Source organism: Oenanthe melanoleuca, chromosome 15 (genome assembly GCF_029582105.1).
Source record: "Oenanthe melanoleuca isolate GR-GAL-2019-014 chromosome 15, OMel1.0, whole genome shotgun sequence".
In the NCBI taxonomy this organism is placed as follows: Eukaryota; Metazoa; Chordata; class Aves; order Passeriformes; family Muscicapidae; genus Oenanthe; species Oenanthe melanoleuca.
The window spans coordinates 12424246-12449111 of record NC_079349.1 but is presented as its reverse complement, the minus strand read 5'-3'; the positions used below and the strand labels follow the sequence as shown (position 1 = coordinate 12449111).

Genomic DNA, 24866 nt, shown 5'->3' with positions numbered 1-24866 from the left:
TGTGGAATGATAAATCCTCAACTTAAGAACACCAAACAAGTGCAGCTGGTTGACAATGCTGTGACAGTTCTGGTGTTGCTGTCTCTGGCAACCCAGAGTTTTCATGAAACAAATAAACATGCAGAAATACACATGGGATGGGGAAGAGTTAAACACTGGTCTGCACCAGTCAGATGACAATGGAAACTCACACCTTCCAGATGTATTGTGTGTCAGAATGAACATAATTTCCTGCTGTTCAGAGGGAGCTTCTTTGGTTCACTGACCTTCCTTTTCTTCTCGGGTCCTATTACCTCTTCCTGGCTGAAGGCAAGGTTCAGGAGGTTTATCTGTAAGAACCATCAGAAACAGGGATCATTCTCACTGGCACGCTCCTGCAACATGAGTTAAAAAGCACAGCTTCCAAAAGTGTCATGTGTGTGCCTGGATCCTCTTGGCTCTGCTTGGTGTGATCCTGTTCTCCAGAAACGCAATTAGGCAAGGAATCAAAACTGGAGTACTGGATGGGAATGTAAGAGTTGTGCAAGCAACAGGTTCAGCTTCAGGGACAGGGACTGGGTTTGGTGGCAAGGGGACAGGACCTGTCTCCCCATCACTGACAGAGAATAGCAGGAGCAAGGAGATCTTTGAGGAATATAATAGCTGATATGGCATTTGTTTCTCCACCAACCTCAGATAATCATAACATATGGAAAAGAAGGGGGTACTTAGGTCAAATTTGTGGTCACAGCCTTTGAAGAGAAGACAGACAGTCCCTCTGTTTGTACATCAGGGAATTCAGTGTGAGCTGGTCAATCTCAGTCTTCAAAACTACCTGTGAGTCTCTGAAAAATAACTAAACCAAGCAAGCTTTTTCCCAAAAGGCTTAACTTCCCTCAGAATGACACAAACCTCTCCCAGAAATTCTCTGCAAGCCTGCAAACCAAGAGGTTAAAAAACACAGATAAATATGTGTGAGAATATAAGTGAGTCAATGGAACAGACACTTCAGACAGACCACAGGGAGATGGACAGGCAGGACAACAGCTGAAGTGTTGGCTGTGCCAGGGGACAAACTCACTTATCCTCCTTATCATGTCACATATTTGCATTTCTACAATAATAACCCGGAGCTGCTGAGAGCAACGTGTGCTGTCGCCCACCCAGAAGGGACAAAGCACAGTCTGGCAATGTGGCCCCTCTCACTGGAGCTGAGCTGAGGGGACACACCACGGCACAGAGCTTCTCCTCCAAAACAAACTTCACTTGGATGGCAGTGAGGTGAACGGAGTGCTAAGAGAATTCCTGCTCCCGAACAGGAGTACCTCCCTCTAGTGTCACGGCAAGGCAGAGGAACCCCGGAACTGCAGCAGGGGAAGCACAAGGAGTTAATGAAGAGCTGTTCCAGAACACATCCCGGGGATGAGCACAAGGTCTCCAGATTACAAGATGTGGTCATTATAGAATTCCCCGCTCACGTCACCAAGGCTTGCTTTCCATCTGACCTTGGAATGAGGCTTCGGCAATCTCTGCATAGCAATGGGCTTTCTAATGTGTGAAATAGCTCTGATTAGGGATTAACAGCAAAATACTTTGAAGCAGCCTCACTTCGCCTCTCTATCGTGTTTCAAATTGTTTTTCTTCCCTCCTCTTCATTATGAGCAATACAATGTTGCTTAATGCAAAAGTACAATTTCCTTTCCCTAAAAACGGAGAAAACAAGAATGTGCCAAAGTGGGCTGGGCAGGTTCTCCCTCATCCTGCACAGTCAGGCTGACAGAGCTTTCCAAGGCTGCCCAAGGTGTTTGCTTGAGTTCAGAGCCATGAATGGCTTTGTGTTACAGCTCCTCACCTGACACTCAGCTGCTCCAATTCTCATTTTTGGTAGCTATTTACCTTCCTCTCCCTGGCATTGTTTTAACCCATTTGATTCCTAATTTTTTTTTTAAGTGAAGGGCTCAGAGGAAGAAATGCTGCATTTGAAACCTCTGAAGTGCAAACACTGCTGGGTTTGTACCCTGTCCTGCTGGCCACACCACAAAGCAGGGGCACCATTCCCAGCCTCCCAGATCCATCACCTCCTTCTGTTTTAGCCTAAACCTAGCTAGAGCTGGTGCTTTCATTTGCTCTGCTGAGGAATGGATCTTCCACAGCCCAGAAAGCTACTCAGTGAAGGTTTTGTCCCTTTGCTATTCCTCCAGAATTTCCTGCATGGATGGGATACTTGTGAGGTGGAGAAATAGCCACGATGAGCAGCTGCTTGCACTCCAGCTCCCCACAGTCCTGCCCTTTACCACAGTCAGCATGAGCACCTCACAGGAACCTGAGATGAGGAGTGAAAACATCCAAGGAAGCCATGGAGGGCTCTAGAGAAGCACTATTCACCCATGCAACGAATCAGATGTCAACAGTGAGAGGTATTCCACTGAAGCCAGCATGTCCTGGCCTGTCCCTGCCCAAGATCACGTAGGAGCTCGCAGCCAGGAACAGACCCCAAGTCCAACTTCAGCTCCCATCCTTAACCAAACACTCCAGCTTCTTCCCCAGAAAAACTGCTCTAAAGGGGATTAAGTCAGATCCAACATGTGCTTATTTGACTTGAAGCAGAAAGTAAACCTCTTCAACAGTGTGGTGAGAAGCAGGAAATCCCTCCCATTGATTAAACATACAATCAAAGCCTCCAGAAGTTCATTAATTCTAATTTTTCCCATGTACTGAGATGCTTCACTTGAATAACTGATGTCAGAGCTTGGGCTGTAAGAATGCTGCTTTTCCTCTTGCACAACCTCAGCCCCATGGATGACCAGGTGCTGTACAAGCAGGTAGGACAAGGTGCAGCCCCTTGCACCCTCACCCTAAAAAGGGACCATGCTGACAGGTGGGACCAGCCCAGAGCAAGCAGCAAAGGCAGCAGCAGCTCCACGACCTCCTGACTGTGAGTCCAAGGCAGAGTTCAGGGTCTGGGTCATACCATGAACACAGAGTGAGTTTGAATCTCCTGTTTTACTACGTGTAGAAAAGCAATATTCTGCTGCAGGAGTTTTCCTGTAGAACTACAGCTAACTTGTGAATCATACAAGTGTTACTAATTTCTGGCATAAAACTCACAGGACAGCTGTGCGTTGTCTGGAGAAGATATCAGGCTAAAAATAGATTAGACTTAGATTAAAGCCTTCCCAAGGCAGACTGGTGGACGAAACAGAGTGAGCAGACCACAGCCACACTGCTATTCTTAGATAGACACAATCAGGACCCAGTTTTGTGCTCTGCAATTTGCAATCCCCAGTGTCCCCACATATTCTGGCCAAAAATTCCCAGCATAAATTGAAGAAAATTTACAGCTCTCCTGACATGTCCTTTGCTTCCCAAGGCATCCTATGCAGAGCAGCTAAAATTGCACAAGAGCATTCAGCTGTGTCCCTTTTTGTCCCTGGCCTGCCCCATGCTGGGCTTTGGCACTTGGCAAATTTTATGCCCTCAGAAGAGTTCCCTTTGTCCAGGACACGGAGGGTTTTGTTTGGTACCTTGTAACTATCCCCACAAATTCACAAGCACATGAATGTCAAAAGAAGCGCGGTTCCATCGAGCAAGCTGGAAGAATAAGGGCTGAGATACAAGACTGAGCTGCTGAAATAAGGCAGAGCAACCCCCAGGTGTCAGGACAACACAGTTTGTGCAGGGGACTCTCATCATCAGGGATGTTAATCAGAGTGACCTGAGGCATCCTGTGATTTCAGCTGCAGCTACCACTGACTCAACAGCACAGCAAACTCTTGTCACTTCCAACATCAGGCCAGTGACTCCTCAGATTGGTCCCCTAAGACCTAATTCCTGCCTGCTCACTGACAGCTGGCTGCTCCGTGCTCCAAAGCACAGCAAAAAGCCAGGGTCACAGCACGGTGTCAGTGAAAGGATGAGAGGAGATGGACATGAACTGAAACGACAGAATCACAGATTCCCAGAATGGTTTAGGTTAGAAGGGATCTTAAAGCTCACCTCATTCCACTCCCCTGTCAGCAGGGACACTTTCCACTAGCCCAGGCTGCTCCATGCCCCATCTAACCTGGCCTCAAGCACTTCCAGGGAAATACAAGAAATTCCATTTAAGCATAAGGACAAACTTTTAATTCTTTTATTGTGAGGGCAACCAAGGAGTGGTAAAAGTCATCCAGGAAAGTTGTGGAGCCTCCTTCCTTGGAGACATGCACAACCTGAGAGGACAAGGTCCTGAGGAGAAAGCTCCTCCTTTCCCTGTGCTCTGAGCAGGTTGGTTGGCCCTGCTGATGCCCAGCTGGTCCTGCTGACCTCTGTGGTTAAACCCCAGCACTGGGCTCCCATCAGTTTCCAGTGCCATGGTCACACTGACATCAGTGGAACCCATCCTGATTTCCATCCGTGCAGGAGGATCACGCTGGTTACTGTGGAAGCCAACTTAGGCAGGTGGAACAATGGAACACCCTCAGTGTGGTGCTGCTGTGGAAAGCTGCCACGTTTTTGTGCCCAGGAAACCATGCCACCACATCACTGACAATCACCAGTCCTCTTCCTTTTCCTCAGCTCCTGATAAAACCTTTGTCATTCAGTGCCACTCTTTTGTCTCACATCCCGTTCTGCACCTTGTGTGTCTTGTAGCTTTTAAAAGACTAGTGAACAGATCTTTCCAGAGTATTAAAAAAAAAAAAAAAAAAAAGCTTCAAAAATTCCTGTTAGAAGACAAAATTATCAATACCTCTCCTGCTAATCTCCTCCAGGGCTCTCAATCATACTGTCTACTTCTGTGATGAACATTCTCATTGCTGGATCACAATCACTTCCCAGAATCCTCATTCCAACTCTAACTGTGGGGAAAAAGACAATGCACACTCCTTCTGCCTACTAGGCTGCTACTCAGCAGCCTCTCATGGGATATTAGATGTGTCCAACCTTAATTTATGTGGAGCTCTCCAGAGGGTCTGGCTGCTAGAATGCATGGCATGAACACATGGAATGGCAGCCAGCACGGAAGCGCCACGTCTTCCCACAGATGTCCCTGTGGGAGCAGCCAGGGAATCTGAGGGTGCAAGGGTTAAATCTCCCTGGATCTGTGAGGTGACAGGCCTCACCTCTGCATGCAGAGATCACTGTTTCCTGCATGCTAGATAGGGATAACTCATGGAAGGGATGAATGGCCCCAAGACACAGCTAAGGATCTGACGTGAACTGAGAGAAGCCAGGAATTTCCTGACCTCCCTGTCTCACTCCTCCCAGCATGGCCTGAGCTCAAAGGAAGGAGAGGCAAGCTCATTTCTGAATCTTTCTCTCTTCATTCTGGGTCTGTGTAGCTTCAGCTGGTTTGGAGGAGAAAATGTTCTGGGAACTTCTCATCAGATACAGCTCTCTTGATAGACAGACAGAGATAAACCTTGCTGCTTTTTTTCTCTTCTGCAAAAGTTCAAGATAATGACATTGCCACAGAAAAATGCTTTCCTATTGCTCTGCACATGGCAGGTTTCATCCTTCAACTGCCTTCTGTCATGGCACTTGTGAACGTGGTTTGCCTGGGAAAAATCAGACAACAAAGGTCTTGATCTCCAAGCTGTTATTCTGCAGCTGAACACACTTGTGCTGACCTTCACTGCCAGCAAGAAGCTGTGCACAACACTGCAGCTCAGCAGGGCACAGGAGCTGTGGAGTGGTTTGGGCTGGAAGGGATCTTAAATCTCATCTCACTCCACCCCCTGCCATGGGCAGGGACACCTTCCACTAGCCCAGGGGGCTCCAAGCCCCTTCCAGCCTGGCCTTGGGCACTGCCAGGGATCCAGGGGCAGCCACAGCTGCTCTGGGCACTTGTGCCAGGGCCTGCCACCATCCAAGGGAACAATTCCTTCCCAATATCCCATCTAACCCAGTCCTCTGGCTGTGGGAAGCCCCTTGTCCTGTGCCTTCAGGCCCTTATTCCAAGAGCCTCTCCAGCTCTCTTGGTGCTCCTTTGGGCACTGGCAGGGGTCCTGAGGTCTCTATCAGGGTAACTGACAATGATCCCTGGCACACCAGAGGCATTACTGCACCATCCATGGAAGTCTGTGTCCACACAGTCCCTTGGAGAAAGAGCACATGGCCAGGTAGCCAAGTCTTCTGCACAAGGAGCAGCAGCTGGAGGCCAGACAGACTGTCCTCTGAGGTCTGAAGCAGCCCTTATTCACAACACTTAGGTATGAACCTTCCCCAGACATCTCAGTTGCAGACAGCTCCCATCAGGAGAGCTGATCCACATGGCAGGAGCCCTCCCACAGCAGCCAGCGAATCCCAGAGCAGAATCCCTGAGCCATCACTGATCCCACTGGGATGCCCATACAATGCCAAGTGTCAACACATTCCCTCATGTCCCACAGCAGCCTACAAGCACAGCCAGCCCAGCAGCAGTGTCTAACAGCAGCTGATGAAGCCAGAAGCTTGGGAGGCAGAGCTGCCTGGTGCTGTGTTGATACAGCCACACCATTCCCAGCTCAGGGTGAGCCAGGGCTCCCTGCAAGGTTGCCTCACTGCACACTGAGACTGTGCTCCAAGGACCACCCCAGAACTTCAGCCCACAGCTTCCTGATGGGAGATAAATGCCTGCAGAGGCGTTCACATGGTCAGATTTTACTCATCTTTGAGTTGTTTCCTTCCAAACTCATTCCACTGCAACATGTTTGCTTACACAAAGACAAAGCTGACCAAAATCAATTTTCAGGACAAGGACATTAAAGGATGTTCTTTACAAGAGGATAGAAGAGTTTGTTGAAGAACTCAGAAGTTATCCCAAGTTCAGTGCAGGATGTCATTCTCACCAGCAGGTTTCTATAAGTTAAACTAATGGGCAGCAATTCTCTATTTCCCCCAACTCTTCACAGCTCCTAAAATGTCAGTGGAAAGAAGGGAGATGCACAAAGATAGTACAGGAGGACAAACCCTTGGCTGATGCAATCAGAAGACTCCTGAAGCCAGCAGAGGTGAGCTGCTTTGCATGCTGGTGCCTAACTCTGGATGATTAAGTGCAGAGATGCTCTGCTGGGAAAGGGCAATCTCTCATTTGATCCTGAGAATCATCAATCATGAGATAGCAGATAAGAAGCCAGTGGAGTACATGGAAATTTTTCCCTAACCTGCAAAGCCCTTTGTCAGAGACTCTGTGACCACTCCTAAAGGTCAATTCCAGCTCTCACTGGGCAGGAAGAGCTGCTTCTCTTTTGGCAGACCCACATCCTTTGCCGCTCCCATGTCGATTAGACAAAAATAAGCCTTTAATACTTTCATTCCTGGTTTTCCTGAAGAGCTCTAGGTCAGCAAGATAATGACCAATAAACTCAATCCCAGTTTTTATTTTTGGTAACCAAGCAATCAGAAGGATCCACTCCAGCTGAAGAGCAGAAATGTGCTCACCCACATTTCCAAAAGCAACTGTGGGTAACAGTTTTGAACTCAGAACTTCTTGAATACAAAATCCTTGTGCAGACAGCAATTTTCTGTGAGACTCCAAATTGTTCCAGTTAGTTCAGAAAATTTTGGCATTCCCAGCCCAACCCAAGAGCTGGAAAACACTATTAATAGTGTCTGGATGGCAACAAGGTGTTCACATTCACACCCCACCAGGTCTGCTCCTCCCCATCTCACCTACACCTGACCCTGTCAGACAACACCTAACTCAGACTTCCCATCCACCCCAGCTTCTCCTCATTTTTCAGGACAAACTTCACCCACCAGCTTGGCTTCCTGATTCACATGGAATACACAATGGTCATTTGTTTTAACCACTTCCTTCTGAAAAGGAGGGAAAGTCCGTCTCATACGGAAAAGAGTGTCAAATTTTTATTAGTGCAGGCTTTACAGTGATGATTCTAACTACTGGCTTGACTTTGTTTTTCCCTAAACTGGGTGAAATATTAGCCAGCTTCTAAGCTAAGAGGTTTAAAAATAGCATCAAAGAATACATTAAGAAAAGAATCTCCCAGGGCTTGGGATTTTTTTTTTAAAGTCTTTGGAAGCACATGATGGATAAAGTGATTCTTCCATTTTTCAGCAACTAATGTTGTTTCCACCACCTTCAGACACTCTCACTCCTGCTACTGAATTCTAATGAAATGCACATGCTGAGAGAGGTGTCTGGTGCTCTGCTGGCCATGGTGACAGCCCCAAAAGAAGGTCAGAGCATGAATCAGTGGGGCAACCATGAGCTGCAAACAAAAAAGGCTCCTGTTTTCACAGACGACAGAATAAACAATGATCAGAGGGAAAGCGGAGGATGTGACACGGAAAAAAAAAAATGTGGTTAAAGTTTGAAAAATACCAGCCTAGGCACAGAAGTTCACTTCTAAGATCCAGAGTCAAGGCAAATACCTCGCAGATGCCTTTAGAATGACAGGGTGAGTTGCAGTCTGCAGTTGCTGTCTGGGTTAGACACCCCGGGATTCTTTTCAACAGAGGCGGGGAAAATTTTAGTAGCAATTTCCTACTCTCGTTAACTTATCCTGTAAAGATGCAGTTTCTGACCATTCAAGCTCACATGATTCTCAGCTAATTTGAATGGGAGGAGGATCAAGTGGCAAGCCTGGTGGTATTCAGAGATTTGCCATGTCACTGAACAAACCTCTGCAAATGCCCACGAGTTTGGGCTCTGATGGTGACTCAGGGTTTGGCTGGGCAGCCTTCAGGGTGGGATTAATTTTTTACTTATTTAAAACAACCTACCTGGTCTATGCTAATTCTTTGGACTGCCCCATCAACCATCAAAAAAGAGATCAGTACCTCCAGGGGATAATTATTCCTACCCCAGAGGGGTAACCAAAAAGGGATAGGATTCATTAGGTATCTGTGACTCACATGTAAAGAAAGTCTGGAAACAAGAGGGGAGAGGTGAAGACCATATTAGGCAAAAAATACACCCTTCAAACCTAAAATAGGGTGGTGATTTCAGACCCTTAATCCAAAACCACCCACAGGTAAACGAGCCTGGCTGGGACAGAGATAAACTTAGTCTGTGTGTGTTACTCACAGGTACCAACTCCAGAGAACAGAATCAAGTTCTCAAACTGGGTGGAGGAAATAAACTGATCCTGGAAAGCTTCTTCCTAAATGCCTCCAGTTTATGTTTACATCCCTCTGCTACTCTGTAGCCTCGAAGTGTCATGACACTGAACAATAAATCCACTAATGTTAGTGAATTTTGTGTCATCTTTGATGATGCAATGATCCATGGCAGTGAATTCCCCCGTGCCTGGAGTATCTCAGAACCACTAAAGCTTCCTCACCTCCTGACACGCCCTTGAGCAAGGCATCCCATCCATCTCCTTTATTCCCCTCTTCATGTTCTTGCTACCTGCAACCCAAACAGCAAAGAAAAATGAGCTGCAAAGTGCTTAATTAAAAAAAAAGAACCAAAAACAAACAAACAAAAAACCAATCTGGAAGCCTGACTAAACCACTGAGGCAAAAATCCCATGCAATTGTGAAAGCTTTGCTCTCAGACACTGCCAGCAGTGGCAGTTTATTCCTAGAAAGAGAGATTTCACCATGAAGTGTCTTCTGAACATCAGCTTGCAGCAGTTATATCAATTATAATCTCCCTTTTAACCTGGTTCTAAGAAAACAAAGCTTATGTCTAGACATGCCCTAAGTGTGAGGGGTGGGGGAAAGGAGGGGAGATCTCCCCTGATTAATATTTATTAACCTTTCAGACAATTTCAATAAAATTTGAGGGGGTGTCCAAAGTACCCCAGTTTCATAAGATCAGGCAACTGTCTGGAGCAGGAAGGATCCTGTTAAAAATCCCCAGAGCAACTAAAGTGGCAAGATGAGTTAATTCCTTATTAGTCATCAGGGAATGTGTAGGAGAACGACCTGCAAAGGTGATTTCACAGGCAGGCAAGCTGCTTTACCCTACTGCAGTAGGAAAAACAGCAATCCCAGGAATGCTATTTACCATTTTGTCACTAGATGGTATTGTTCCACAGGCAATATCCCAGAGCCTCAAAGGTCAAACACAGCATGGTATAGCAGAGGCTGGCTTGACTAAAGGCACAGAAAAAGCTTTTTTTTTTTTTTTCTCATGTATTTTCATGTATTTATTAGCAAAAGTCAAATTGTAACAGCTAAAGGAAAAGAGCTTTGTTGAACAGGGAGATAATGTAACCCAGTTTTGATGAGCTGGGCATTTCCTCCATATCTCAAAAAAGCTGCTGAGATAAAGAGGTGCAATGACACTGATACAAAATTAAATGTTTCTGTTAACAAACCAAGCATAATCAACCAGCCTTTTGTTACAGTTCAGTCTGATCTGACACAAAACTGAAACAGCCTGACAAACTCTTCTCATCCAAAACCTAAATATTAGAGAATCACAGAATCATGGAACAGGTTGGATGGCAAGAGACCTTAAAATAAATCCAGTTCCACCCCCTGCCATGGGCAGAGATACCTTCCACTATCCCAGGCTCCTCCAAGTCCTGTCCAGCCTGGCCTTGGGCACTGATAGAGATCCAGAGGCAGCCACAGCTCCTTCAGTTTGGAAACTGGGCATTTACCTGTATCTTCAATGCAAAAAGAAGATGGTTCTGTTTTCCTGCCTGGATTGGTGTCACTTCTGTCCCACTCATGCTCATTTGAATCTGCTCTGATAGGGCAAAGGTGATTCTGTAAAGCAAATGATGTTTTGTCTTAATATAAAATACACCCAAATGGTAAATCCATGAAGAAAATGCTTCTTTTAAGGAGGTTTTTGCAAGATAAATTCTATTCTTCCAGCGAGAATCTAGCAGAGTTATTTCTATACCTTTGTGGTCTCTTCCTCCTCCTCCTCTTCATCACAGTCCAGCCCTTGGTGGGAGATCTCAGTAGGGCCATTCTTCTGGATCAGGTTGCTGTCAGCCTTCCTCACCCTCTTCTTCTCAGTTGTCACTCTGACTTTCATGAAGTGGAAGTCAGTGGAGACTGAACCCACTTTCAGGCTGATGGGATCCCCAGCAAACAACAGGTCACCAGGGCTGCCATCCTCCTTGAAGCCAGGGGGCTGGTAATCCTTGGGAGTGACTGCACAAGGAAAGGGAACCCCATGAGGTCAGGGAAACCAAGTCCCAGCTCTCCTTAGTCTGATTTAGAAAGAAAATTATGAACCAGCTTCGAGTAACATCGACTACTAAAAATATTCCAGGTTGTTTTGCTTTTTTTTTTTTAGGAGGAAGGGACAGAATGCAAAGGGTAAAATGAGCTGAGCAAATGTTATCAGGGAACTCAAAGAAAAAATTACTGTAGGATGTTGATATACCATTAAAGTGCTGGAGCAAAACCTGATATTGCTTGTTCCTTAAGGAAACAAAGTAAAAAAAAAAAAAAAAAAAGCCAAAACCAAACCCCAGGGAAGAAGGATTTCTCCCTCACACCACTTAGCTGTACTTCTTATATGGATTTCAAACCTTTCTTAAAAACATCTGCCACCCCTGTGCATCAGAAAGGTTTACTGTGCTACACCATTTCTCAGTGCTATCAGCCAACAGATTCTCCCATCTCACCTTTTCTATGCTTTATTTTATTCCCAGGACTCATGTTTATTACAGACAAGGCACACACTGCTCCCCACCTACCATCGTTGTAGTAGAGGAGTTTCATGCTCAGGGTGATGTCGTTGGGCAGTGGCCCCAGGTCCTGCATGAGCAGGTACAGGGCTCTGAGCAGGAGCCTGCTGGCCTGTTTGACATCCTTGCTGCACAGCCCAGCCACAAACTCCCCATGGTTGCTACAATCAGAAGAAGAATAATGGATTTGTTATCCTGAGTCATGAATATTCACCATCCAATTACACACACAGGGCACCCACTGACTTGTCTGAAACCACCAGTGACAAAGCTACAATGTCTTTATGTGATTTCCAGATAAATAGGGAAGTGAAACAGGCTCCAGGGATGGGGTGGCATCCACAGAACACCTGCTCCAAACTCAGAGGCCTGGCATTTACATTTGAACAGACCTCGGAGCTGGGGCAACCATTACACAAATGTCATGACTCACTCATTTGAACATGATTAAATTGGATCAAAGGACCATAAAACAAGTGCCTTTCACCTAAGCAATTTCAGGAACGAGAGGAATGAGTTGAGGATCCCATCTAAAGCTGATTCATCACATGGGCTATTTTGCAGTTTTTGAAGAGAAGTGAATTGCATGTTCTCACTCAATTCCATGTAAGAAAAAGCAGCTCAGGGGCACATTCTTCAGCAGTGACAAAGGGGCATTCCTCTCACCTCCTTCACCCATCCAAATGTCAGCTGGCAGCTCCAAGCCAGCAGTGCAGACAGAGGCCCATGGGTGACACGAGTGGGATGAATGGCACTCCAGAGGAGTTTGTTCCTCTTTGATTAAAACTGAGGTAAATGAGATGAGCAATTCAGAGCAGCTAGCCAGCTAACTTCAGACAGAGCAGATGAATCACTGTGTGACTAAGGGACATGAACTTCCCCAACTTTCAATGAGCAGGGGTCATAGGATGTGTAGCTCCTTCATTACATCTTTGGAAGACCCCTGACACTACACATAGGCTGGAGGGTGCCCAACACAGTCACCCAAATTGCATCAAAAGTAGTAAAAAAAATATTCCAGAGCAAACCTGACTGATTGAACCTCAGAAAGGAACAAATTAAGACTGATTCTCCCTTCCAGTTGAACTTCTTTGGGTCATTAAAATGGGGTGGCTGTGGAACAGCTCAACTTCCCAAGGTATGGAATCAGAGCATCATTTAGGTTGGAAAGGACCTCTAAGATCATCAAGTCCAAACTCTGTGGTATTAAATGTACACTGTTGTCCTCAATTAAATCCTGCATGTTCAGAAATGTAGAGAGGGAAATGCTGGCAGTGCCTAAAGTGGAATATCCATCAGCTTTACAAACTGTGGGATTAGCAGATCAGAAATGGCAAAAGTAAAGTTCATAAGAAAAAAAAGAAATGAGATGTCCATAGGAATTAACAGGTCAAGCACTGCTTCAGTATAGGAATAACACTGAGAATTTGATGCAGGAGGGAGTCAAAAAACAGATGAGGAAATGAACCTTGGAAGGAGTGGGATCTGTGGCAAGGAATTCCCCCAAAATGCATCCAAAATAAGGCAAGGACCATTTAGGAGAAAGTTTCCCCTTACCCCTTGGATGTGATGCTGCAGCCCCACAAAACAGCTCAAAGTTTGCACAGAGAACAACTGCTGCAGGTGCAAAAGGCAGTGTTATCAGCTGGAGGGGCTGATAGCAAGGATGACACAATTCCCTGATCTGTGCCAGAACTCTGGATTGTTAAAGACTGCCAGGACATGCATGTGCCTGTCACAGCACTGCCAATCCCCAGGAAACAGAGCCCAGGAATCCAGTGCCATGGGCTCTGGAGCCTCAGAACACACCCAAACATGACAGGAAGATGGCTTGGCCTCTCCCTGGATGACACAATGGACAGCCAAGCTCCATGATGGGACTGTCCTTATTTCTAGGAATTAATGAGTGAGGCTGATTAAAACCCCAAATACTCAAGGACTATCTGCCATCTTTCAATCCCAGATCTCCTCTTCCCTTCAGTGTGAGGACAATGGACAACAGCTTTAAAGAAGAAATGGAGGGCACAGCCAAAAGGTAATTACATAGAAAATTCAGATTTGCCCAGAGGAAAACAATTTTGCCTTGTGGTACAAATTATTTGGATGTGTTTAGAGAAAGAGCAGCTAAGAGCACTCTCCAGGAGTGCTGGGGAGGAGCTTCCTGAGGAGCACACAAGACAGCAGAGCTCTCTTGCTGTTCAGGCAGGTTCCAAGATCCATCTTTCACCAGTGGCAACTGCAGAACAAAGTAAAAACTTGTTAATTATTTTTCTTTGCTTTGGTTATAGCCAGTGGCCTTTCATAGTATCTATTTGAAGCTTCACAGGATTACAGCCTACTAAACACAGCTTTAAATATCTAACAGAGAGTGCCAAAAAGAGGCAAAAAGCTGCCACTTCCTGCCATGGAGGCAGGTGTTTTGCACCATCAGCTCAGGCATCCTAAGTGAAAGTTGTCTCAGGTCACCCACGCAGGGCTGCTCAAGCAGAACACACGTATGCAAATGCTCAAGGGAAAAAAATCCTGGGCACAGGATCATGGTGGAAGGGCTCAAACCTGAGCAAGCTTCATTGGAAAGCACAAGGCTGTGTGGTGGAAGTGCAAGAACACTTGTTAGCTGAGACAGCAGCAAGGTCAACAGCAAGGCTGGTTTCTGCATCACCTCCCTGATGAGGCAGCATTTCTGTCAACTGTCCTTGCCTCAGGTGTGCTTTGAGGCCTTGTGGTGCTATGTAAGAGCATTTCAGCTCATCCTCCCAGCAGTTCATACCCTGTAAGGTGAATATACTCAACTCTGATGGTATTTGCAGCTGCTTAGTGACTTGGACCTGCTCAAATCACAGAACCACAGGGTGGTTTGGGCTGGCATGACCTTAAAGCTCATCTTGCTCCACCCACTGCCATAAGCACAAACACCTTCCACCAAATCAGGTTCTCCATCCAACCTGACTTTGGACACTTCCAGGGATGGGGAGCCCACAACCTCTCTGGGCAGTCATAAAGTGCAGCTTCTTAATGCTTCAAGAACAGAGTTTTTAGTGTAACACAGAAATCAGCCCACATGCTTACCTGCTGATGTCCATCTGGGGCACCTTCTTTTTGTACTTGAATTTGAATTGATACATTTCAGTGACTGTCTAGAGATGTAACAAGAGAGAGGAGAAGCACAAAAGGATCATTTTGAGAAGTAATATGTGTCCTGAGCTTGGAGAGTCCTATCACAACTCTCTGCTAGAGCACAGCATTAATTTAGTGACATGCTGACAATTTTAACCCTATTATTGCTTACACAGGCTTTGGCAAATTCTCTTAGCAGCCACATCTTACCTGGCACTGAAAGAATCACAACAAAATTACAAACTTCCTGCCTCCTCCTTCCACTTTCTCAGTGGGGCTGGCTCTCCAAACTTCAGTCTCTAGCAAGGCTCCAGAGCTGGCCAATCCTCCCAGTGTCCCTTGCTAAAGGAAAACTGGGAAGCTGCACAGGTGACCAGTGTCACAAGGAAGGCTGGCCCTGTGCTTTATATGAGGCCTGGAGGACTCTTCCCACAGGGAAATCCAAACAATATTGCACAGGGAAAACTTGCTGAATTTCATTGGTCTCGGAGTATTTTTGAGGCAGACAAAAATAGTGGATGATTTTCCATTTAAAAGAATTAGAGAATAAAACAATTAGGAAGAACAGACAGCTTCCCCCCAAGAGGAAGGGTCTATTGTACACCAATTCCATGCCTATAAAGCACTTTTTCCAGAGACAATGAGGTTGATTAGTGGGAGCTGGGCTGAGCTTTTAACTCTGAGCCTTCCTTGCAAACCCCAGCCATGGCACAGCTCAGCTCCTGCTCTGTCCCCAGGCTCTGAGGTGCCACACAGCAGAACTGGAGCCAGGTTCAGATGTAGAGGGTCTGAAGCTGTTCTCAGATCTCCAGCATGGATGGATCTCTCTCACTCCTGGATCACACCCCCCAGGTGAAACCAGAAACACAAGAGGGAACGCAGAGAGGCCAAGGACAGGCACTACACAACACATCCATCCAGGTCTGAAGGGATTCCTGACTTCTGTCCTACACCTCTCTGCATGACAAACCAGCTCTTTTCATCAGGGCTGTTAAAAAGGTGGTTTGCAAATGAGTAATGTTGAACTTCCCATTTTTTCTCTTTGGGAAACTCAAACAGAAGGGTGAACATGCCCATTAGTTGTCTCTAACAGCCCTGCCTGAGGCCCTGGTGGGCCCTCAGCCGGTGTTTGATCACAGTGCAGCTCACTGAGCTGGCACTGCGGAGTGAAGGCACAGGAACAGAAATGGGGTCACCGAGGAGCTGTGTCAGGGTAGGACTTAAGCCTCCACTCCACTCTGAATACAAAATGTACTCACCCATGCCTTCAGTGCCTCAAAGATTAATTAAGACTCTTTCTTACCTCGGGATTGGTGTAAATCTGTAACAAGAAAGCACAGTGAGGGCATTCTCCCTGGGACAACTCGAACCAGTGACTAACAAGTTTACAGCAGAGACTGTGCTAACTTTAGTGTGGGATCAGAGAAAGGAATGACTGGGAAAGAGCCTTCCTCCATCAGCAGTCAACACTTACCACTTCAAAGACAGGTAGAAGACACTCATTATGTGCAATATTGAGGTTAATTCCCATTCCAACCCTCACAGGCAGCCACTGATGCCTGCCATTTAACTGCTCAGGTGATGCACAGAGCAGATGGTGAGCAAAGCTCCTGGTGCTTTGCAGGGGGCTGGGGCCAACAGCTGCCTTTGGAACCACCAGTAGGTGGTTTCTTCAGGATCAGATTAATAAAGAGGACTCTTCTGCAGGGGCAAATGGAGAGGACATGGCAGCTTCCATGATAGGAATCACATGCAAGGGCCTCTCAGAGTTTAAGGACACAAATAAGGCCTCAGCCAGAAGTCTGACATGATGAGAAAAACATTCTCATGCAGCCTTGAACTCCACATTTACTGTATCTAAGAAAGGTCACAGCTCTATTAAAAGTCACACACATCTTGGCCTCTCCTTAAAAAAGACACAAATGGGTTGACACAACCTTGACTCTGTATCTCTTTCAAGCAGGGGAGGGGATAGAAAACCACTTTGTATTCATTTACTTACTGCAAGGACAGCCACGTGTAGCTAAGGAGGGAAAATCAAAACAAAACACAAAATCAACATCTAACTTTAGCAAGCAAGGAAAAGCAAGTCCTATCAACCCCCCACTGCCTACACAGGGAGAAGGAATAGATACACTCAACAAACCAGGAGTTAAAACCCTTTTTGCAGATTCTTCCCAGCACAGCATCAGCAACACCTAGTGGCCAGTTTGCCTGGCTTCACTCACAGTTTCCCAAAAAACAACTCCATGTGCAGTAATCTTCCTAGGGACTCCTTTCAAACAAATCCCCAAATATTGATTTAAAACTCTTTACAAGAGCACCCATCCCTACTGAAGGTTAATAATTGCTTTCTGCTAGGAAATTCCCCAAAGGTAATTCAATTTATGCTCTATCAAGGAATTGCACATGGGACTGCCCTTAAAAACAATCTTAAAACGTGCATTAAATCCCTCAGTTCTTCCTTAATCCTTGTCAAACAATTAATTTATGTCTCTCATAAATAACAAAGGCTTAAATAGCTCCTACAGCTGTCAGCAAGCACTAAACTGTGTTCACACCACTGTTAATTATTTTGTGCATTAGTTGTACTAATGTCTGAGAAACACTCAGATCATCAGTGCCAGAACAACCAGTGCTCCACCTGCTCTGGAGGAGCTGGGCTGGTGAACTGTGCTGACACAGAGGACAGAAACTTGTGCTTTTTACTGTGCAGGACAGTTTTTATAAGATAATCAGCAAGGAATATGAGCACTTGCTAGCTGGTTTTATCCTGGAAACAGTTACATACCTTATTCAGTGAATTAAGGGGAAAAAAGGGGATGAATTCTGAGCCTGAGAGAAAAGCCAGGAGGGTTAGAGAAGATGAGATGAAGGGGAAAGATCAGGGAAAAGGAGATGAAAGACAGCAGAGGCACAGAACCTCTCTCAAGAAAACAAAACCAGGCAGGAGATCCAGATCTCAGCTCTGCCTGGCAGGGTCTCTATTGGACATAAGAGAACACAGATGTAGAGCACAAAATTAAGGGATATCCATTGCAGGCTGCAAATTGTTCCCACACCATGGACAGGAGAGCCCAGAGAAACTGGACAGCATTTGAGCTCAAGCATAAAATCCCAAATTTCATACTCAAAGCAGGGTCTTTCTCCTGTCCCACAGCTGTAAAGGCTGCTGTGTGCATCAAAGATCACAACAGAAATACAGCTGGAATGGAGGGGTAGTTTTGTCCTTACTTTACAAAGAAATAGGACACTCCATTAAAAGTGAAAAAAACCCACTTACATACTGCTTCTCCAAAGCATCAAAACAACCTTGAATCCTGCCAGGGATAAAAACATGTTAATACTAACCAGCAACATTTATCTCCTGATCTGTAAACACACTCATTAGATGCGGGTTAAAGGGCATTTTTTTCTGGAACTAGGTCAACACAACCAACAACAATTTGGGGCTAGTGAAGTCCTTTTCAGGTCAGTCCTGCATCTGTGCTTTGTTTATACTTCTGGGGCATTATCCTGTCAGCCCAGAGCCTGCTTGACTCCTGGCATAGACAAGGATTGGAGGAAAAAAGGCTGGCTCTGAGTGTGTCCCTGCTCAGTGCTCTGTTCCAGTTCCCCAGCCAGAGCTCTGATGGCTCTTTTCCCATCAGCCTTGTACAGAGCTCAGCTCAATCTGAACATGTCTGGTCTTGTAAATCTTTGTTATCTGATGCAGAGTTTACAGCAATGGATTTTCTCAAAGTAGTAAATATTATTTGAAGCAGCAATGGCCAGATATTTACTCTTGGAGTCAAAGGATGTGCAGCAAAGCATCTCCTTAGCACATCAGGGACAATTTTTCTGCTTGTTGGGAACATGCTAACTGTGAAATACATCCTGAAGAAAACTGTGGGGTTCTCAGATAGGGAGATAAAATACTGGACATACTGAAAAACAAGTGCAAGAATCCTTATCAAAGTGAAACTAGAAAAGATTAAACACAGCAGAGGATCTCATGACAGTCTTTACACTCTCTGCACCTCTGCTGCTGCGTGTGCTCTGGGGCCTGACCATGACCTCACTGCAGCCCATACTTCCATAGACCTTGAACTCACATGATCTCAGGCACTAATTCTGTCCTGCTTACATAGGGGCCAAGCACCCCCAGCTGCAGTGGGAACTCCCCTGGCATCAGGGCATGATGTTTTCCAGTTCAGGAAGAAGAAGAATGCAGGGCAGATGTTTCCTACTCAGCACAATTTTGTCTTGGTTTCACTGTTACTCACTTACCACTTGACTATCTGCAATGATCCCAGACAGCTTTTATCTTCTCGGAGAATTTTTAGACAGAGGTCTGCAAAACCAGATTTAGCACATAGTTACAATCCTTATCACAGCTCTTGGGCAAACACTGAAACTAAGCCAGACCATCCTCCCTTTTTTGGATAAAAGCTTTATCTGAAGGTCCTTCCTGTGCGGAAATGCTGGGTTTCCACCGAGTCCCAGGTGGGCTGACACAAGCTTATTGCTGGGTTTGCAAATGTCAGAGCTTTCCTCAGAAGCCCTGGGCTCTCCCAGAAGGGAGAGTTACAGCTTTATAACAAAGCACCAGCAGCTTCATCCTCTTCTCCACTCCAACCTCAACCATTCCCCAACACCTTCCCTTCTGCATTCAGACTCCACCAACATCCATGTGAAGTGATGTCCCAAAGACTGTGCTCACAGTAAACTTTCTGTGAAGCTTTTCCACACAGCTCCTTCTACCTGTGCTTCCAGGCATTCAGAGTGGCAAAAGGCACACCTATCCTACAGGTGAAAAGGGGGATTAATAACACCTTAAGATTCAACCAAGGGGCCCTTGAAGACATGAGCAGGCCAGATGTTAACACCCCTCATCAAAAAGACACTAGACAGGCATGACATTTGACCAGTGGCTTTTCAGGGTTAGGGGATCAAGAACAAATTTGGGATTTCTGTGCCCTCAAGCAAATCTACAAAGTTTCAGGGCAACTAATGCCATAAGGGGCAACACAGAAATGGACTGGAATGCATGGAGACATTTCACACTTCAAATGATCATAAAGACATTCATGAAACAAAGCATCACTAATGCTTGGGGTTGTGTATGAAGAGTTTGGTCCTGAAAGTTCTTTTTTTTTTTTTTTCCTTAAAAAGTTCTGATTCCCAAAGCACATATGAGATAGTTCTCATGGGGAAAAAACCCAAATCCCAGCAATGAAACTGTTTTAAACTGAAGGAGGGCTGATTTAGATTAGACCTAAGTAAGGTTTTTACAATGAGAGTGGTAAAACAAGGGCACAGGTTGTCTGCCCAGAGAGAAAGTGGATGATCCATTCCTGAAAATATTCAAGAGCAGGTTGGATGGGGCTTGGAGCAATCTGATCCACTGGAAGGTGTCCCTACCCATGGCAGGGAATTGGACCTGATGGTCTTTAAAAGGTCCCATCCAACCCAAACTATTCTACAATTCTATGAAAACTGACAAACTCTGAATGAAAACTAAAAATGTTAACCTCATGGGTTCAAAGATCCAAAAGAAAATAAAATATTCCAATAAGAGTAAATTTTTAAAACTTTCTGAGTTTTAAGTCACTCTCCTGGCTCTGAGACCTAATTCATGGGGCTGGCAGTGCCAAGGAGTGACTAAGAGGAACACCAACAGAGAAGCCAGGAGTGCAAGGCTGCCTTCCACGCTCTCTATCAGAAATTCTGTCTGCACCCAGACTTGAGAAGATTTGAGAATTTGTAGCCAACTCCCACACATGCAGAGCCAGAAGATGACACAGAAGCAGATGATAGGTAAAATACAGTGAGTAGAAAGAAGCAGTGAGCACAAAGTGCAGGTGTTACCATCCAGATAGCGAGTGCCATAGGAGCTCTCTGGGAACAGCCCCCTCATGTAGGTTATGCAGGACACAGAGATGGCCAGGAGCCTTTTCACCAGCACCAGGGACTGCTGCTCTGTGGTGATGCTCTCAGGGAACAGCACTGCTTCCTGCAAAAGCATGGCAACACCAGAAATAGCACCTTCTTGAGGGTAACACAGATTATATTTAGAAACAAGTCTCAGCAGGTGGGAAGAGGGTAACTCAGAAATGTAATTTTAAGGTTTTTCTGGTGTTTCAGCTAGGCAGGGAAGGCTCATGTTTGAGGTGGGTGGATTAAATGATTTAAGGGTAGAGATCAATAGATCTGACATCATTACTCAGATGCAGATAGCACTGGTTGGATGTGCCCTCCCCTTTATCACATTCCCACCCCCTCCACTGCACCAATGCTGGCACTTAACAGACAGCCACCCCTCAAAAAAAGGTGTGCAGATTTAATTGTGGAGTCACACAAGTGCCAGGGCTGGTGTGGCAACCACTGCTGTACCAAAGGCTGCTGTTTTGAGCTCTGACAGCAGCCTGAGTTGCCAACAGAGTGATTTTAACTCCAAGCTGTAAAAGAGCACCTGGAGCTACAGTAAATACACACTGTGTGATGCCAACATGAACAATGCAGTGGACACTGCACTAAATTTAGTTCCTCTATTACATTATTGCTGTTCTTCTATTGCTGCTAATAAAGCTCTGTGCACACCTAATGAGCCTACATTTATTGAGTCAAATCATGTCAGAGCCCCACAGTGCCTCTCACTGAATTGGAATTAATCCAACTAAGAACAGTGCAGACCACAGAAAGTGTTCCCACCTCTGCAGGCACAGTCGTGCCAGGTCCCAGACTGAGAGCTAAGATTGTCTGCACCACCATATCTTAATTTGTTACCTTAGAGGGCTTTTTCTTTTGCTTGAGTAGCTGCTGAGCAGCCATCCTCTGTTTCAAAGACCTGCCTTCCACTTGTAACTAAATCCTGAAAAATAAAGAAGGTATGAGACATGTAGAAAACACAGTTATTACTATTTCTCATCCATATTAAAGTAAGAATGAGATTCCTTGGAGTTTGAAAGCCAATTGCCAGGCAGGACAGGTAAAACAAAGCCAAACCAAGGTTACTCCATGGCACTGAGCCTGCAGAGCACAAAAACTCCTGCTCACTGGTAAAGGATCAATAGTGTTTGAAATTCAGGGCCACAACTGCACCTGGTGTCAGTCGGTGCCACTTCAGAATGCATTTCTCATATTCCAAACCACAAACGTTAATTCCTGCAACCATTAGCAAGTGTGAAGGGGGAATGTGAAAGAACTGGAGGTCTGCCAATAGCAGTTAATATTTTAGCAAGGGTAAGCAGGAAATACACTAGCATTGCTCTTGGCCAGAATAAGTGAATGATTCTTCTGGGACACCTTGAAAGGTAAAAAAAAAAGAAAAAAAAAAAAAAAGAAAAAAAAGGGAGTGTCCAAATTGTTTCAGTTAGACAAGCCCGGATTGAAGAGGAAAATACTAATTTTACCAGAATGGAGAGCTGATTGATACAGGTAATAACACTGGATATTCCATGTTTCTCACTTGAGTGAGGTGCTTGATTTAGCACCATCTGACAATCCTGATTAAAAACTTCCATTAGCTGGAATTAACAAGGCCTGTGTTAACTGGTTTGAAAAATGACTTGCTGGGAGATCTTCACATCTCATTGTAAACGGGGGATGTTAATGAAAGGAAACACCACCGGGTCCCAGAGGGACACTGCCGTGTCCACAGCCAGTCGACTTCCCCAGTAACAATTAAAGTAATAGCACAAACACTTCGGGCTGATTTAACTCCTGACCTAATGCAGCCTTTTATCAACTCAGCTGATCCAACCTTGTTCTGCATTTTCACCTTTTGTGCTTTTTTTTTTTTTTCCTGTGGAAGCCTCATTTCCATTTGTTGGCAGTCATTAAGACGTGTTGATTGGAACATGGTGACAGCTTTTATGCTAAATTTAGCGCTTCATTTAGTAATGAGGACAGATTACAGCTATAAAAGTATATTTAAACAAATACACACCTGCAAAATTTTTAACGTGTTAAATATTTTAGCAAAGTAGCTTTTTTTTTTTTTCCTTTACCCAGGCACTGTGAACAGGACTGGAATGCAATCAAAGCAGACAAAGGTGTTGTAATTACAACGTGAGGTTATTAACTACATCAAGCTGATTTAGGTGAAACAAAGATATAAGAAAATATGTTTTATAAACCATACCACATTTATATTAATTTACTGAGGAGCAAACATCACCCGGACCAAGCTGACCCATTATGGGCCAGCTGTTCAGGTACAAGACTGGCATCAGTGTCTCACCAGAGCTGGAAGGACAGAAGTTGCCCTGGAACTCCAATGCTCCCCCACTCTGCAACCACCTTATCAAAGAATATCAGCAAATTAGTATTAAAAGGGGAAAAAAAAAAAAAAAAGTCATCTTCAGGAACCTGCTACTCTCCAACACCCTCAGCCCTGCACCCCTTCCTCTGCCTTTTGTGCCTGATGTTGGAAAACTGAGCTCTTAAAAAAACAGCCGTGGCACCAAAGACGGGTTTACTTTTTGGGAGAGGTTCCTGGGGAGTTTTATGAGTGGAAGCGCAGGCACGGGCGGGTCCTGCCCCTCACACACACACAGCAGCACCGGGAGGAGCCCCTGAGACCCGGCGGGGCTGAGGCGCGGGACCCCCGAGGCGCTGCGGGACCCCCGAGGCAGAGAGGGGCTCCCGTGGGGAGCGGGAGGCGGCCCCTGAGGTATTTGGGGTCCCCTGAGGTACTCGGGGTCCCCTGAGGCGCGGGGGAAGCCGCAGAGGCAGAGAAGGGTTCCCGTGGGGAGCGGGAGGCGGCCCCTGAGGTACTCGGGGTCCCCTGAGGCGCTGGGAAGCGCTGTGAGGGTACGGGCGGTGCTCCTGAGACACTGAGGGCTCCCTCAGGAGCTCTGGGCCCCCTGAGGCACCGAGGAGCCCCTGAAGGAAAGTGCGGGAGACACCCTGAGGCGCGGAAGACCCTTGGGCGCTGAGGGCTCCCCTGAGGCACTGAGTGCTTCACTAGGGCTCTGGGAGCTCCCTTGAGGTGCTGAAGGCTCCTCCAGGGCGCTGAGGGCTTCCCTAAGATACTGAAGGCTTCACTAGCGCGCTGAGGGCTCCCCTAAGGTACTGAGGGCTTCACTAGTGCGCTGAGGGCTCCCCTAAGGTACTGAGGCTTCACTAGTGCGCTGAGGGCTCCCCTAAGGTACTGAGGGCTTCACTAGCGCGCTGAGGGCTCCCCTAAGGTACTGAGGCTTCACTAGTGCGCTGAGGGCTCCCCTAAGGTACTGAAGGCTTCACTAGCGCTCTGAGGGCTCCCCTGAGGCACTGAGGGCTCCTCCAAGGGCGCTGGGGGCTCCCTTGAGGTGCCGGGGCTCCTCCAGGGCGCTGAGGGCTCCCCTAAGGTACTGAGGGCTCCCTTGAGGCGCCGGGGGCTCCTCCAGGACGCTGAGGGCTCCCCTGAAGCGTGGTCCCGGCCCGCCCCAGTCCAGCCGGGCGGTTCCCGTACCTGCACCGCCAGCCCCGGCTCCGCGGGCTCCTTTGGCCGAGGCACCTCTCGACTCCCGGGGCTGGGCGGTGCTGAGGGCGGGCGGAGGAGGAGACGGGGGCAGCCCGACCTTTGAGGCGGAGACTTGACCCTGCCCTGCGCCTGACTCTGCTCCTGACCCTGCTCCTGGCGTGTCCTCTGCCTGTTCCCGCGGCTATCCCAGCCCTTGCTCTGCCCCTCTATCTGTCCCTATGCCCATCCCTGTTGCTGTCCCTGACCCGTGTCTCTGTCCTCGCTTCTGTATCTGTTCCTGTCCCTATTCCTGTTGCTCTATCCCAGGATTTCCGGCAGGACAAGGTCCTGCTAAAGCACGGGCATGGCAGGGGCGGTAGTGTGGTATCATACCTGTTTAAAATCACTTTATAGTAAACTACTGGGTTTATTAGCATACAACCCTAAAGGAGGTACAGTTTTAAGTTAATCAAATGTATGCTGTTAGAATGTTCTGGTACTTCTCTGTGGAGGGGGAGACTTGGTATCATCCCAATTAAAAGGCATCAGGGACTTCACAAGGAGCCAGTGTCATAACCTAGGCAAGGAGGATGGGTTCTCTATTTCACTAGTATCTTATTCACAGAATAATCTGCCTAAACAAATTCTTCCCATCTCCAGGCAATTTGTTATCCTTCAGATAAGGAAACATGTTTTCCTTTTCATGTGTACTCCAAGCAATTCAGGGGGGTGCTGGTGAGAGCACGCCCCTCCCTTCC

General features: G+C 46.4%; 1 protein-coding gene across 3 annotated transcripts; it reads right to left on the bottom strand.

The window, feature by feature from the left end:
• On the bottom strand, positions 1-24246 carry HORMAD2 (HORMA domain containing 2). Of its 3 annotated transcripts, XM_056504751.1 has the most exons (14): positions 24118-24185; positions 22906-22964; positions 21450-21534; positions 20532-20676; positions 18951-19014; positions 17965-18001; positions 16684-16704; positions 15985-16002; positions 14634-14701; positions 11574-11725; positions 10766-11022; positions 10518-10626; positions 9246-9313; positions 1-329 (listed from the first exon to the last, which is right to left on the bottom strand). In XM_056504751.1, the coding sequence occupies exons 3-14, from the start codon at positions 21492-21494 to the stop codon at positions 213-215; spliced, it is 1101 nt and encodes a 366-aa protein (XP_056360726.1). In that variant the 5' UTR covers positions 21495-21534; positions 22906-22964; positions 24118-24185; the 3' UTR covers positions 1-212. The 3 variants fall into 3 exon arrangements, with proteins under 3 accessions (XP_056360726.1, XP_056360727.1, XP_056360728.1); XM_056504752.1 differs by lacking the exon at positions 22906-22964 and having other exon boundaries at positions 24118-24246; XM_056504753.1 differs by lacking the exon at positions 16684-16704 and having other exon boundaries at positions 24118-24186.
• Between the last annotated feature and the right edge of the window lie 620 nt (positions 24247-24866).

Bases quoted from the DNA above. Each gene is read 5' to 3' on its own strand.
- HORMAD2 (XM_056504752.1), bottom strand. From the start codon at position 21,494: ATGGCTGCTCAGCAGCTACTCAAGCAAAAGAAAAAGCCCTCTAAG. The intron at 16,705-17,964 runs GTAAGTGGGTTT...TTCCCTCCTTAG, and splicing joins ATGCTTTGGAGAAGCAGTAT to CTACACGTGGCTGTCCTTGC. The intron at 11,023-11,573 runs GTAGGTGGGGAG...TTCCTTGTGCAG, and splicing joins ACTCCTCTACTACAACGATG to TCACTCCCAAGGATTACCAG.